Below are 15,362 nucleotides of genomic sequence, written 5' to 3' on the forward strand. Positions count from 1 at the left end.
CCCCCCCCCCCCCCAATAATTTTTTAAATTTTTTTTCAAGAGTGTTTGTGCCCAGAAGTTTGCAATTAAAGATTTTTTTTTTTGGCCAAAATCTTGCTGGTCTAATAAAAGAGATCATCTCTGCTATGAGTCCCGATTGCCTTTTTCCTGTAGGCCAGGGGTTTTCAACCAGGGGTACATGTCCCCCTGGGGTACTTGGGATGGCCTCAGGGGGTACTCAGCAGCAGGCACTGCTGCCGTGCCACTGGCACAGTTGCTAGTCGCCTGCAGGGGACCTTCCCACTTCCCCCGCTTGTCTGGCCACTGGGGTACTCTTGCCTTCTCAAACAGCTGCTGAGGGTACACTGACCCAAAAAGGTTGAAAACCCCAGCTCTAAACCAATATGGCTACAACCTGGATACCTGACACATTTGTGCATATGGCTCTTTAAGGTAGTTTTACAGTTTGACAGGGGTCCCATGTCCTGTGTGTAAATACGTAAATTAATAATTTTATGGTTAGAACAGTTAGTGGTAAATAAACTTTTAAAAACAAGTTTATTGTTCAGCTGTGTTGGAGACTGGATGTTTCAGGTTATTAAAGTGATAGGAAATTGGGAGGGTTGCAATTCTGGCTTTCATGATTGTTATTTACTTGAATACTGGAACCTAAAACTCGGGTCATAGTAAGTGTTAAAATGTAGTCCTATTTTACTTGCATACATTGTGTTTGTCAACTTAAATTATAGGCTGTTCATGGCGGGAACCTATTTTCCTATTCCTGTAAAAAAAAAAAAACAAAAAAAAAAACAAAACAAACAAACAAACAAAAAAAACCCCAAAAAACAAAAAAACAAACAAAAAGAAACCCCCAAACCCCCAAACAAACAAAAACCCCAACAAAGCTTGCCATGCACTGGAACTATATAAGCAGTATAATGTTATTTTATCAAGCTTAAGTATTAACAGCAATGTTTGGAAATGACAAAGGCAGTTATTTTACTCTGCTTGGCCCTTGTCTGTTTTTGGTGGTGTTTAATTTGGAAAGCCTACCCTTTATACAGTAAACAGACGGAGAGCGCAGTTACAAGGGGAAGAATTGAGAGAGATTAAAAAAATTAGGAATGGTTGAGATCTCTGTGTCCAGACTGCAGATAGGAAGACTAAGGGAGGATACTAGTATCTGAATATTTAAGGTGATATTACAGCTGAGACTAATTACTGCGCATCATTTAAAACAGAATAATGTTTCAGGGCATAACAGTGTGAGTCTTACTTGATCATTGGAAGAAATTGTTAAAACATCTTTAGGATGTGGAAAAAAAACTACCAGCTGAATGAGTTGAATTAATATGACCAGATATATTCATTGTAAGAATAAACTGTTGCCAAGGTTCAGAAACTGCTATATTCTTCTGTCAAGGAGGAGAGAGAGACAGTTAGCAGGAGTGTGGCACAAATACCATTGCTTTCTTCTCTGGAAGCAAAGATGGGGAATATTTAAGGAAGAGGTTTTACTTCTCATGGGTGTGAGGAGCTCATGACTAAATGCAGCAGATGGCACTCGCTCTTTGTGAATCATGACTGAGAGGAGTCTTTGGAGAGATGGTAGAGGCAGGGACAGAAATACAGTAATTGGGGTGAAAAATGTATTAACATGAATGATTTCTGGCTGTGTAAGGGCAGCACATGGATCTTTTTTCACCCTTGCTAATAGATTTATTTTTCTGGTAGTCAAGGAAGGAGAAAGCTTCTAAGCTGTCTCTGTTGTGAACTAGTTGCTAAATAAATTCTGCCATGAATCATAGTAGGATTGACTGGATGCCCAGATATAAACCTCTTATCTCCCTGATCATAAACCATTACAGATAAGTGTTAATTGAGTAAAAAGTAATCTTAAAAAAAAAAAAAAATCTGCCCAGTGTTTTGAATAGGTGAAGTAAACCTCTCTGAAACAAGGCAACCTAAAAGCCCATAAGCTCATTATTCAGTGTTTGCCTTTGTGTATCACAGAATAACATTCTTATTCTTCTTTTACTTTGTAGCATAAGCAGCACTATAATGGACGTAGACAGCACAATTTCCAGTGGGCGTTCAACTCCAGTTATGATGAACGGACAAGGAGTTACAGCTTCATCTGCAAAAAGTATTGCTTATAACTGTTGTTGGGACCAGTGTCATACTTGCTTCAACTCCAGCCCGGATCTGGCAGATCACATTCGTTCCATACATGTGGATGGTCAGCGAGGAGGGGTTGGTTTTAATTTTTTTTGTTTGTTTTCCTCTGCTCAGCAATTTAGTAGCTGTACTTGTAGACTGATGTCTTATATGCCAGCTATTACTGTTGTGTTTGGAACTGTCTTGTCGCCCTACCACATGTCAAAAATCTCTTTTTGGAATTGATAAAATATTTGGTGTTAGGAAATGAAATGGCTCAAAGGGAATGCGCTGTGGAATAAGTCATGCTAGTAGCTATTTATTCTGGTCCAGACTTAAAGAATGGATGCCTAAAGTTACTTGTAGGTGAGTTTGACCTTATCCAGAAGTTTTGAGTAGTTTTCCAAATATATATGCAATTTTCAGAATAAAGCTACTGATATTTTCCTTTTATTTTTTTGGCTATAGGACCCCGTGTCACAGCTATACATGTAAAACATGAAATTCATGGCTGAATTAAGTTACTGTGGCAATTATAACATTTATTTTCCTCTTCTTGACACTTTAAAAAAAAAAACAACTTTTTAAAAGCTTTTTCTTACTCCCATCTGGTGTCTTCTCTTCCAGGTGTTTCATGTGACTTGGCATTACATAATTTTGCAATTGAATGCTGTTTTACTTCTAATTTTAAGATACCCTTGCATTTAAGACTCACACTTTCTGATACTCAATTTAAGGAAAAAAATAAAACATCAACTAAAGGTACATCTTTGTTGCATGGAAGAGAGTTTTAAGGACTCTAAACTCAAAATTAAGATGCAAGCATTTTTAAAGGGAATATTTTGTCTAATTTTTGAAGGAATTTCGTTATTTTTTAGAGCTATATGCTTCCTTCAGAAGGGTAGCATGAGTTCTTCCATTTTGATAATTTTTCCTGAATTGTTGGAAGCAGTCAAAATATATGTCCATATGGGGCCAATCTGCTGGGTTGCTGAACTTATTTGGGTATCTTTTAATTGTATGTAGTTATAGTCACTTCTGTCAAACATTGGAGTATGCATTGTATATGGCTCCAGGGCAAAGCTCTTTGGACTGTTAAAAGCAGAATCTTTCAGACGTAGCTGGTATTGACTAGTTGATGTGATCTGCTCAAGTCCCTTCTGACCCCAACAAGTCCGACCCCCTGCCATGGGGAAGAATGAATGCTGGGATCAAATGACCCCAGCTAGGTGATTATCTAGCCTCCGTTTGAAGACACCCAGGGTAGGAGCGAGCACCACTTCCCTTGGAAGTTGGTTCCAGATCCTAGCCGCCCTGACTGTGAAGTAGTGCCTCCTGATGCCTAGCCTGAACCCTACTCTCAATCAACTTGTGGCTGTTATTCCTAGTTACCCTGGGTAGTGCTCAGGGGAACAGGGCCTCTCCCATTCCTTGCTGGTCCCCTCTGGCACCTGGCTAGTGCACCGCGAGTGCTCGTAAAGCCGGGCCAGGGTCCCTGCAATGACCCCTGTCAATTCCCTTAGCACCCTGGGGTGGGCAGAGCATCTGGACCTGCTGATTTAAACACGTCTGGCCCCACCAGAAGTTTCCTAACTAGGTCCTCCCTGACCCTAGGCCTGACGCTGCCTCTCCTGAGTCTGTCCGGAATCCCGGTGGGAGAGATGTCCTGGTGCCTGCTTAGAAAAATGGAGGCAAAGAATTTAGAAAAATGGAGGCAAAGAATTTGTTAAAGAGGTCAGCTTTTTCATTTGGTGCAACCACCAGATTGCCAAGCGTGTCCTGCAGGGGCCTCACTTTATCCGGTGCCTTCTTTTTACTTCCTATATATTTAAAAAAGGACTTCTTGTTATCTTTGGTCCTGGTTGCTAGTCTTAGTTCTTTCTCTACCTTAGCCTTGCTAACAGCCCCCCTGCAGTCTCGAGCAACGGAGGTATAATCCTTCTTGGTGACTGGCATTTGAGCATGTGGGATTTTAGTATTGAAATACGTTTTTGTAGTTTCTGTGACACACCTCTGAAAGATGTGGCATGAGAGTACTCTTCTATCTTCAGATTTTGCACTGTAAGTCTCAGATCTGTGTAAGCTTGGAAAACTTTATGGGGAAAAATACCATTCTAGACAATTCTAGGTTATATTTCTTTTAAATAACCATTTTAGTTTAAACACACAACTTTAGTTCAGTATTTTAAAGCCTGCTGTGTTAGCACTAATTTAGTCTCTAATCAACTGATGAAGCTTCCTTTCATTTGACAGAAATCTAATGGCTTGATTTGCTTATCAGTGATGTAATCTCTCTCTCTTTCACCTGTTTTGCCATGTAATTAATGCACATTATATAAAGAATGGTGTCACTAGCACATCCTAATCTGGCCTAGTCTTTTTATGCCTCGCACATCCTAATCTGGCCCAGTCTTCTTATGCTGCTTTGTGCAACCTCCTGAACAAGTTTCATATTAAGTTTTATCTGAAGTGGACATAAAGCTAAGACATTTTCAAGCTCTAGATTTCAATTATTTTATTAAGTCTCTTGCTAAAGAGGACATAATTAAATGGCTATCTGGCCAATGTTGTTTATAAAGAATGATTTTTTTTCTACTAGATATTAAGTAATTTTCAGTTGGATTGTTGCAGTGAAGTGTGCCAGCCTTAGATTTTTTTTTCATTTTATTTATCTATTATTTTACTTTGTGCAGAATATGTGGAGGTTCTCTCTTTGTTTATAAAATGAGTACATGGGATTTGGATGACTGGTTAAACTGATAGACTAAATCAGTATCCTTTCAAGAGAGGAGTTGCTTTTTTGCCAAATTCCTGTTTACTCCAAAATATATACAGCACTGGATGGAGCAAGGGCTGGAACCAGTGACTCCTCTCTCCCAGGAGAATGCCCTCCATCTATGCTAGGTTAGAGTCAGGTTCCTTCTTGTATGCTTTTTTCCCCAGCCCTAATGACTCTTATTTTTTTTCTGCCTAATGGCTCAGCTTCATCATGATCAGGGATCCTGGTTTTCTCTGATTAATGCTGGCTGGCCTGACAAGAGGTTTGCATACAGAGGCCACTACTGCGACTCTGCCACTGCGTCCTGTGCTACCGTCCCACGGCCACCCGAATGGCTTTGTGGGCAAGTGGCACAGGGCACAGCAGTAGCAGTGCAGTGGCAACCACCATGTGCAGGCCACGTGTGCTGCCCAGCTGGGGGGTGAAACGGGGGGGATTGCATTCAGTGGCATGTCCGGCAACCAGCTGCACTGCTCCACGGTGGTGTCTGCATGGGCGGGGGTTTTGCGGGCAAGCACTGCCACCGTGGAGCCATGCCCTTCGCCCCTAGATCCTAGAGGTAAGTGAGGCATGGGGGCTGTGGGGCAGGGCTGGAGAAGATGGTTGGGGGCTGAGGGAGTAGGGGTGCTGCTGGCCGCAGGCGGCACATCACAGCTGGGAGCAGGGCCAGGGGGTGAGGGCAGGGGTGCCCCTCTGCGGGGGGGTGCTCTGCAGGCAAGTGATGCAGGGTACAGTGTGGTGGTGCCCGTCACGTGCAGGCCGCACACATGTGGCCCAGCCGGCTGCCCAGGGGAGGGGGAGATGGAGGCTGGCATGCAGCCAGAGCACAGCTCTGTGGCCGGCTCTGCAGCTGCGGCAAGGGATGGGGGGGGGCTTTGGCTTGCATGTGGCACTGCCGCTTACCTGGAGGCCTGTAATGGCGGTGATGGCCACTGCCTCCAAAACGTACCGATGCCGCCGCGGAGCTCTGCCCGGAGCTGTGTGGCCAGGCGGCAGCAGCAGTGTGGTGGTGGGCGGGCAGCACGCAGGAATCCCCACCACCACCGTGCACTGCATCACTGCCACCAGCCACAGAGCTCCGAGCATGGCTCTGTGGTGGCAGTGGGAGGTTTTGGAGGCAGAGGCAGTCACCGCTGGCATGGGCGGCCTGTGGGGCTGCCTGTGCCAGCGGTGACAGCCGCTGCATATAAAACCTGCTGCTGCAGAGCCATGCCCAGAGCTGTGCAGCCGGTGGCAGCAGCAGAGCAATGGCCAGGCGGCACACAGCCATTCTCAGCCCCACTGCTAGCGGCAGTGGCACAGCACGGGGTGGTGGTGACGCACACCGCCCAGCTACCACCATGCTGCTGCTGCTGCCCAGCAGCCAGCCACACGGCTCCAGGCATGGCTGTACGGTGGCAGTGGAAAGTTTTGGAGGCAGTGGCTGTCACTGCTGTCATGGGCCTCCAGGTAAGCAGTAGCGCCACATGCAAGCCCAACCCCCTCCCCCCCACGCCCCTATCCTTTGCTGTGGCTGCAGCATCGGCCACAGAGCTGTGCTCCAGCTGCATGCCAGCCTCCATCTCCCCCTCCCCTGGGCAGCCGGCCGGGCGGTGTGTGTGCAGCCTGCATGTGGCAGGCACCACCAAACTGTCCTGCACCACTTGCCTGCAAGGCCCCCCCACAGAGGGGCACCCCTGCCTTCACCCCTGGCCCTGCTCCCAGCTGTAATGTGTTGCCTGGGGCCAGCAGCTACCTCAGCCCCCAACCATCTTCCCCAGCCCTGCCCCAAGCCCCATTTACCTCCATGCTCCAGGGGCGAAGGGCGAGCCTGAGCCCGGCTTTGGCTGCCTCAGTGGCTCAGGCCCTGCCTTCCCCACGCTCCCTCCGGCTCCGGGAAGGGCTGGGGGTTTCCCGGCCTTTTTGCAATTGGTTCCTGCAGGCTGGAGCTGTGCCAGCCTGCAAGAGCTCTTTGCAAAAGCAGAGAATCCATGGATTTCTCTGCTAAAAAGAGAAATCTGCGTTTTCTCCAATTAAAAACTGGGAATCCGTGGTTTTGTCCGTTTTTCCGTGGGAAACGGAAAACCCAGATATCTGATCATGATTGTTGAAGGGATACACCCAGACCCACCTAGTCCATTATCGTAGTTTGGATGCTTTTCTGGGAAGTAGGAGCTATGGATGTAAATGCTTCTCTAGCTAAGGAGGGCCTAGAACAAATAGGTTACTAGGAAAAAGGTAGGACTCTCCAGTCCTTTGCTGTAGTCCTGTACATCCAATAGTTTCTTGGTAGTTTTTTCAGCCCACTTTTATGGGACCTAAAAGGTGTTTCCAAAACAATTCAATTGTAACAGAGTAGGGGTAGTGGCGGGGGGAGGGCAGGACGGGACTAGTACTAAGAGGAAAATATTGAGTAGCCTAATGATTAATCATTTAAACAATTATCTGGTCCTTTACAGGTACTTCCTCCCTCCTACCCTCAGGGTTTTTTGGGCTGTGTTGCCTGGCTGGGCTTGCTCTCCTCCCCTCTCCCCATACAGTCAAAAGGCCAGGGGAGCTGGGAGTGGCTGGTGTGGAAGCTGCTGTTATCTGTTATTTGTTTAACCAATATAATTAGAGGAGGTTAAACAAATATTTTTAAAAGGTTATTTACATCCCTAATTGAAGCCTGCCCAAGTCTAGTTGCTTAGGGATCTTTCCAGGCCAAGACAGACATAAAGGGCCACGGTATCATGTGGTCAGATAAGATTGCACTCACTGACTTAGATGTCTAAAAACTACAGAAGTGCAACTGAGATGTCCTAGAGGCAGGACAGGATCTGGGTCTTTGTCTGGGTGTTTGTTTTAATAATACTGTATTCCTGGAACCTTTTAGTCTGCAAAATATGCTCTAATAGACTTCTTTTTAAAGAAATAAGAAGCTTTCTGAAGCTGTATTTGAATACACTGTTTGCAGTGAGTCTGCACCTGGACACTTATGTCTTGCTAAGCTGTGAATTTTTTTATTGTATCTTTAAAAATTAAAGTTCTGAATTTCAGAGGAAAAGCTGAGTTCCTGGCTATTTTGTTTCAGAAGAGTGGGGATTTGTGCACCACCTGCTGGTGAGGTATTAGTATAGCTCGTGGCTACATTGTAGGGAGTATTTAAAATCAAGTTATTTGCACAATGACTGGTACTACTGAGAGAGATGTGCAAGTAATTGTTTGGACATAAAATCAGTGACACATGCATACACCTTTAATATTATTAAATGAAGAGGCTACAGCTCTGAAACTAGCACCAGTGGGAGTGACCACCCACAAACTGCCAAGCAGCAGCATTTTAACTGACTCCAAGGGCTCCTTTGTGGAATCCATACATTTTTCAGGAAAACAGAATTTAATTTAAAATTTTTGTTGGTTGAACCTAAAATGTTTTGTCAACAACATCTTTGATTTAGACTTTTTTCCAAAACAAAGGCAGGGTCCCTGGTGGACTCCTAGAGACTCTGGAGCTTCTACTATCCACCTGGTTTTGGGCTGCCAACGTTGCTCGGTCTCTAACTGAAGCTCAGCTCCCTGCTACACAGTTAAGATTCAGAACCTGGTGATCCTGTGACAGGCTACCAGGGTTTCCTATTCCATGACCTCAAGACTGGTAGTGTTGCCATAAATGGGAGAAGGGCTCCCGTACTGGGGCAACTGCATCATACAGCAGCCTCTGAACCCTAGTGGTTCCTGTCTCTCTAGTCACTGTGCATTGTGTGGCCACAGACCCTGAGAATACTGGAATCCCTGGACTTGCCTTGCAGCTGTGAGAGCCTAGTGTTTCCAGGCTCTTTAACTTTGGGACAGGCAGCTGTGCCAAAGTTAAAGAGAGACTGGGAATATGAAAATCCTTGAAGTCCCGACTTTATCTTGTCAGGGCTTTTCAAGCTTCCTGTCATGGAAGCCATGTAGTTGAAGCCTGGCATAACTAGAACTGATATCCGGGTTTTTTACTAGAGAGAGAGGCCCACCATGTAAACTGCACCAGGCTGGGGACCCTATTGCTAAGAAGTTCCACTGAGCAGCTGTGAGGTCCCAGTATCATACTTTCAAAGCACCATATTACAGTATTTTGAAAACAATGGGGGTATTTTAAATATTTCACAATTTTGCGAATTTTAGTTTGGATTCCATTTAGCACCAGAGCAACTTTAAAAAAGGTGAGCATGGGGACCCAGAATCCTGAGTTTTGGTTAGTTCTGCCCAGTTTTATATGTTAAGACCATGTCCCCTTCAGCTCCTCAGCCCTATAAAGAGAACTCTTGAGTCCCAGATCCTTGTCCATATTCTGTGCAATCAAAAACAGAAGATTAATTGAAAGACAGGCTGCATGGTATGAGAGTCCTTCCCTACCATGTGCTGCTCTGTGTACAGCTCATGTGTCGGTAGTCCACTGAGTAACAAAGACCCTAGTTGAATGCTTTCTAATCCACCAGCCAGACTTGATGAAAAATAGAGAATGACCTAGAATTTAGCAGCTATGTCTGTAGGAAAGAATATAGCATTTGTTGTTGTTTTTTTTTAAGACATACTTTAATTGTTTAAACAGTTACTTGATAGCAGTGAATTATGGCTGGAGTTTATCTTTGGCGTGATGGATTGAAAAAAGCCTATTTAATAATGGATACTTTTGCCATCAGCATTTTGAACCCATAAAAGAATGTAAGGCCTCGGGGAAAATAGAAATTGGAGTTGGTTGGTGGGGGGGAAAAAACCAGAACTAAACTACTCAGTACTTCAAAAACAGTTAGTTATGCACTTAAAAATAATTATTTTGGCATCACCTGGAATTAACTGATTGGCATAGTGGTAGATGCCTGTAGCATTGCCTCCCTTCCCCCACATAGGTAGAGTCCAGACGGTCGCACTTTTTCAGTCCTACAATTAAAAAAAATCTTGAGGATATTTTTATGATGGGCATGTGGGTATTTGATTTACTTTTGGAACATCTGGGAAAGAAAAAAAAGTAGGTACTTAAGTAGGTATTTAGGCCTTGTAATACTGTAAAATGGTTTTAACTTGATCTCATGTTCAGAAATAAACTGTTGTTTGTGAATGAGAATGCTCTTTCCTCTTATGAGAATCCTTTTTATTTAATCAGCCTGGAATTTTCTTAATTTCTTAGTAATCGATTTCAGGGTGTTGTATACATATCTACCAGTTTCATGGTGCAGCTCCTCTTACCTGGGGGAGCATTTGAATAATGGTTTGGCCAGTAAGCCGCCTTTGAATACCTATGCAAATCATTTCATTGCTAGATGAGTGGGCAACCTATTATGAGAAAGCAAAGTTTCTTTTCATGACAAGTAAGAGAAAAATGGTCTATGTAGGGTCTAAATATTGTTTTATAAATTAACTAGCCACTTTTTCCCTTTAGGTATTTGTTTGCTTATGGAAAGGTTGCAAAGTATATAACACACCTTCCACAAGTCAAAGTTGGTTACAGAGGCATATGCTGACTCACAGTGGGGACAAGCCTTTCAAGGTAAGTTTTTATTATAAAATATGATAGTTTATATTTGGAGAATGGTGAACAACTGCAACTATCCCATGATTAATGTATTTTAATATGTGAAGTTTTTCTAAATACTTCAAGGAAGCTGAATATTGGTCATTTGTCTTCATTAATTGTTTATATTGTAGTAGTGCTTTGAAGACCCTGTCCTCTTTGTGAACACACATGGAGAAACAGCCCCTGTCCTGTCAAGCTTGTTCCTCATTCCTTTTTCTTTGTAAGTGGGCTCAGAGTCAAAAAACTGGGCTTAGTCTTCTGAAGTTCAATTTCTTGTGGACTTCCCAGTTTAACTGACCTGTTTAAACTGAAATCAAATTGTGATGTGTCTTTTTTTTTTTTTTCCCCCTTGGTATAAACCTCCTCGCTTGGAAGTAAAACATAGATCATCCAAACATGTGGTTGAAGCCTTTCTATAGGTGGAAGATATTTTAAAAATAAAATGTGGTAGAAATCTAGTGAGGGACTGATTGATTTTGTATCTCAGTGTAGTTAAGGAAATGTTAGTCAAGACTGTACAACCATATAGCTGACTAGCATTCCTGCATATTCTTTTCTAACTTTCTTTCTCTTTCTTCCTCCCCTTTCCCCTTCAATCTGTACTTGTGATTCTAGGTATAGTAGTGTTTATCATTCCCATATCCACCAATCCGTTATTAATGGGTTGCTTCATCCTCTTATGGATACAGTGGGACAGTTCATAGCTGTCAGTCCTGGATCACTTGATGGTAAGTCCCACCCACACGACTTCCAGACTGAAGTTCTCCTTCCATGCAAGATTTGAACATCAGTTTGGGGTTTTCCTTAAATAAATTTAATAGCACAACTTATCTCCCTAAAATGCAATACATCCCCCTCCTCCAATCTGTTCTGTCTTCCTTAAGGCACTTGTATTTCTCAAAAATAAATTCAGTTTTTTTAATGACCTCTACCATGAGTTATTTTTATATAGGCCTCATAATTGCAGTCATGATAGCAATTGCGTATATACATGGCACCAGAAGTACAGTTCTCTAGCCTGTCTCAGAGATAACACTAGCTTTTCATTCTGAACTATATAACATAATCTGCAACAATGTGTAACAAGAGAAAACTGATATTACCTGTCAAGCTAGTAGCAGTTGTTCAGAAGAATAAAATAGTTATGGAGGTGATGACACCTGCTCTTAAAGCTTAGCAGGTGGATCATAGACTCCTGACATTATTACAGTAACTGGTTGAGTTCTGAATGCTAAATTTGGAATAGGTTTTAACAATGAATAATTGGATGGAACCTCTCCCTTGTTACCTTTGAGAGATTGGAAACTGAATTATAGAATGAGGCGCAGGTGGTGATTATTTTTCTAAAAGATCCTCTGTTATACCTTTCTGCAGACATACACAATTTTGTATTAACCCTGACATGGTACGCCTGCCCTAATGGTTTACATACAGTATTTAGAGATGCCTGATAATAGCTCTTCGGTCTGTTCAGACTATATCGTTTTGTTTAAAGTTTTATTATGGCAAAAATCGGCAGGCAAAATCAATAGGCATTAAGCAAATGCATTACTATAAAACAAGAATAGTTAGCTTGTGAAATATTAACATTTCAAACAATATTAATGTTTCAGAGAGACATTTTAAATAGTTTTCCCTTGCTTTATGCTATACATGTGTTCCTGGAAAACGGCGCATAACTCAAATTCACATAAAAGAAACCCACTTTACAATGTAACAAATAGGATACAGTCCAAGACCTTGACTGTACTGACCCCCAGACCCATTTCTACCACTTTTACAAGACGATTTTGGTACTCACCAACAGCAGACAGTACGCACAAATACAGGGTACTATCATCATGGGGATGGTAATTACAGCAACACATCACAGATAATGAGTGAGGAGCACAGATCCACACGGAAGACTATATTTTGGTGCACGTCACTCTCACAGTGCAGTGCAGAAAGCAGCTGACTTTGTGGTTTCCACCACATTGATCACATAAGAGTGAATTTACCTCACATGCAACTAATTTTTGGAATAAAAAGGGTCATCGCATAAGAGTGAATTCACACATTGAGAACCCTCATAAAGCAAGGGAAACCTATATATAGACTTCGAAGGGGAAGAAACTATTGTGAAGCATCTTAAAAAGCAGTGCTATGGTTACCTAGTTAGATATAGAATTATATAAAATATGGTCTTCAGTGGATTTTGGTTTGTACACTTACACACAGGTATCAGAACTCCTACTTTTGTAGATTTACAAACTATTTGTTGCAGTAGAGGAAGGCATCCCACATTATACGTGCAAGTAACACTAGTTTTGTTTACAGTACTTTCCAACTGTGGTCAGTGGAAAAACTTAAAAAAACAAACAAACCTGACCAGTGGTAGTCATCTTGGCTCTTTATGAAATTTTAAGCATTTCTCCTGCTAATCACCACTTTTCCATATGTTATGCATGCTTCTTAAATTTTACTAATTTTAAATGTGTTGCATGTTGCCTTTGACTTGGGAAGAATTTGGGTCTTTTGTTCCCATCAGAGAGACTAGAGATTTCAGGACACTGTCAGCACCAAATGCAGACTTCAGAACTCACTGACAAAGTAATCGCATATCAAAATGTCATGTTATCAAGATACTGGGAAGCAGACCTCCCCTTTGAAAACATACATACATTTGTACATATGTATGTTGTCATATGTATGAGTTGCGATAACATTTTAATCTCTTTAAGTATAGACTTGCTATTTATATAGACTGACAGACTATAATATATATAATAGCAACAGTCTACCTGAATAGATGAAAATTTTATAGCAAGAGCCACAATTGGCTGAACGCTGTGGGTGTCTTTCTCTGAATTCATGCACTTGGATGATCCTTATTCAAGTTTTACTGGCTGCAGTGCCAGTACCTTATATTAGAATTTGTCAAATGAAGGACACTTACTTTAAACTGTGGGGGAGAGTTTTCTTTTTTCATGCTCAAGAGCTTTAGGAGGCTGATTTAATAAGGTCACCAGTCAGATGAAATTATCCTTTGTGGCAGAAAGGACAGCTAGCACTCTGATATAAACACAGTTATTCATTTATGGCTCAAGGACCTGCCACATGATTAGCAGATGCCTTTAAGGTCAAGGCCAAGGAGTTTTGATGTTGTCCAGTCACCTGTTACTTAGTGGGGGGAAGTGTTGGAGAACACTATCATATTTTTAGGTCTAGATTCCATAGTTCCTCAAGTCTAATTTCTCAGCATTGTAGTGTGAATTATTCTGGGAATCTCTTATTTCCACTGTTGCCCATCAGATCAGATAAAATGATCCTCCCCAGTTTCCGCATGGCTGCAAAACCTACTTCAGAGAGATCCCTCCAAATTGTCATTCTTGAGACAACACTTGAGTTGAGCCCTATCAAAATGAAATGTAATTCTGACAGATAAATGTGTGAGTTTAAACACAGCATGGTAAAATAATATTGTGCCTGTACTCTGTATTTATTTAATATCCATAAAATTATGATTAAAAGAACTTGTAGATGCAAAGCATTTGGACACCTTAAGACCCTGATCCTCAGAGTTGTCTCATTCTTGTTTGTACCTTTGAGGATCTAGGATTCATTCTCATATTTAGCAAATTAATCTTTTCATGAGACAATTGTTGTATCTTTGATTAGAAGTTGTCCAGGAGAAAACCAGGAACCAGAAAAATGGTGAATGAAGTTAAGTCAAAGACTGAGGAACAACAGAGGAGCCAATCAAAGCAGTCAAAACAAAGCCATGCATCTTGTTTAAGAATGTCTAGGAATACATTAGAATGGTATTACATGGTTTTGGTTTCTTAATTAACTATGCACTAGGAGGAAAAACTGCGTATCATTGTGAACAGCTCAATGAAAATACCTACTTACTGTGCAGCAGTGGTCAAAAAAGTGTTAAGATTTATGAAGTTAGAAAATATGACATATAAATGACAGCATATAAGTCAATGGCATGCTTTCATTTCGAAAACTACTTGGTTTTAATTTTAACCAGTATGCTTAAAGAGAGTACAGGAAAATAGTAGCAAGCAAAGTGGCAATTAGAAGCATGGGAAGATTTGTTATGTAGACAGCAAGAAAGTACTTGGGACCTGGTTTAGTTTAGAGTAGAAACAAAGTAAAAAAAGCTAGCATAAAGAAGGTAAATTAAGTACTCCTGTGCACCTTTTCTCTTAAAAAAACAAAGATATGCTCATGAATTGAAGAGATGACAAACTTGAGTGTATGTGGGAAGAGCCCCAATCTCTTTCACATGACTAGTCTTTGGAATTTGGTTGGGCCTGAAAAGTAAATTTAGATGTTTAGTATGGATAATGGAAATGAATTTAATATTAAATAGAATGAAATAAATTGTTAATCCTCATATAAACTAAATGTGTAAATTAGGAAGAAGCTTCCCTTAAGGCAAGCTATCATAATAGTTCTCTACAAGGAAGTTTATTTGCAGTGTGGGCAAACTTTTTTGGCAGGTATGCCACAAATTAGCACTGTACCCTCCACAAGTGCCACTGCAACCTTTCCTATACCTGATTGGCTGCTCTGCTTCATGATCCCTAACCAAGCTGCTACTCTGCTTTCTGACTAAGCTATTACTGAGCTTTCTGCTTCTTGCCCTGTACTTCTACCTGATCTGACACACTTCTTTCTACTCCTTGCCCTTTCTGCCACTGTGCTGCCTGTCCCTTCCACAGTCATCCATGTGCCACACAGCAGCCAGCCATGCCACAGGTTGACCACTTTTGCTGTAAAGCATCTAGTGGTGTCAGTTTTGTCAGAAACAGTAAGTACACTTGACTAAATGAGCTCTTGATCTTGTCTTTCATGGCTCTCTGGAAAAAAAAAGCCCAGGTAAATCTTTTAGTGCAATAGCATTCTTTTCCTCCTCATTCCCCCTCCCTCCCCTTT

At 42.0% G+C, this 15,362-nt stretch overlaps 1 protein-coding gene across 1 annotated transcript in view; it reads left to right on the plus strand.

Annotated features, from left to right (window-relative positions):
- Positions 1-15,362, plus strand: part of AEBP2 (AE binding protein 2) — a 102,358-nt gene that overhangs the window by 38,167 nt on the left and 48,829 nt on the right. Inside the window, exons 3-4 of the mRNA XM_019515839.1 lie at positions 2,025-2,232; positions 10,299-10,406. Of these exons, the coding sequence (XP_019371384.1) occupies positions 2,025-2,232; positions 10,299-10,406 (316 nt within the window). The remainder of the gene's footprint in view (positions 1-2,024; positions 2,233-10,298; positions 10,407-15,362) is intronic.

The sequence above is a fragment of the Gavialis gangeticus genome, unplaced genomic scaffold, assembly GCF_001723915.1.
Source record: "Gavialis gangeticus isolate Ggan-Ray unplaced genomic scaffold, GavGan_comp1, whole genome shotgun sequence".
Classification (NCBI taxonomy): domain Eukaryota; kingdom Metazoa; phylum Chordata; order Crocodylia; family Gavialidae; genus Gavialis; species Gavialis gangeticus.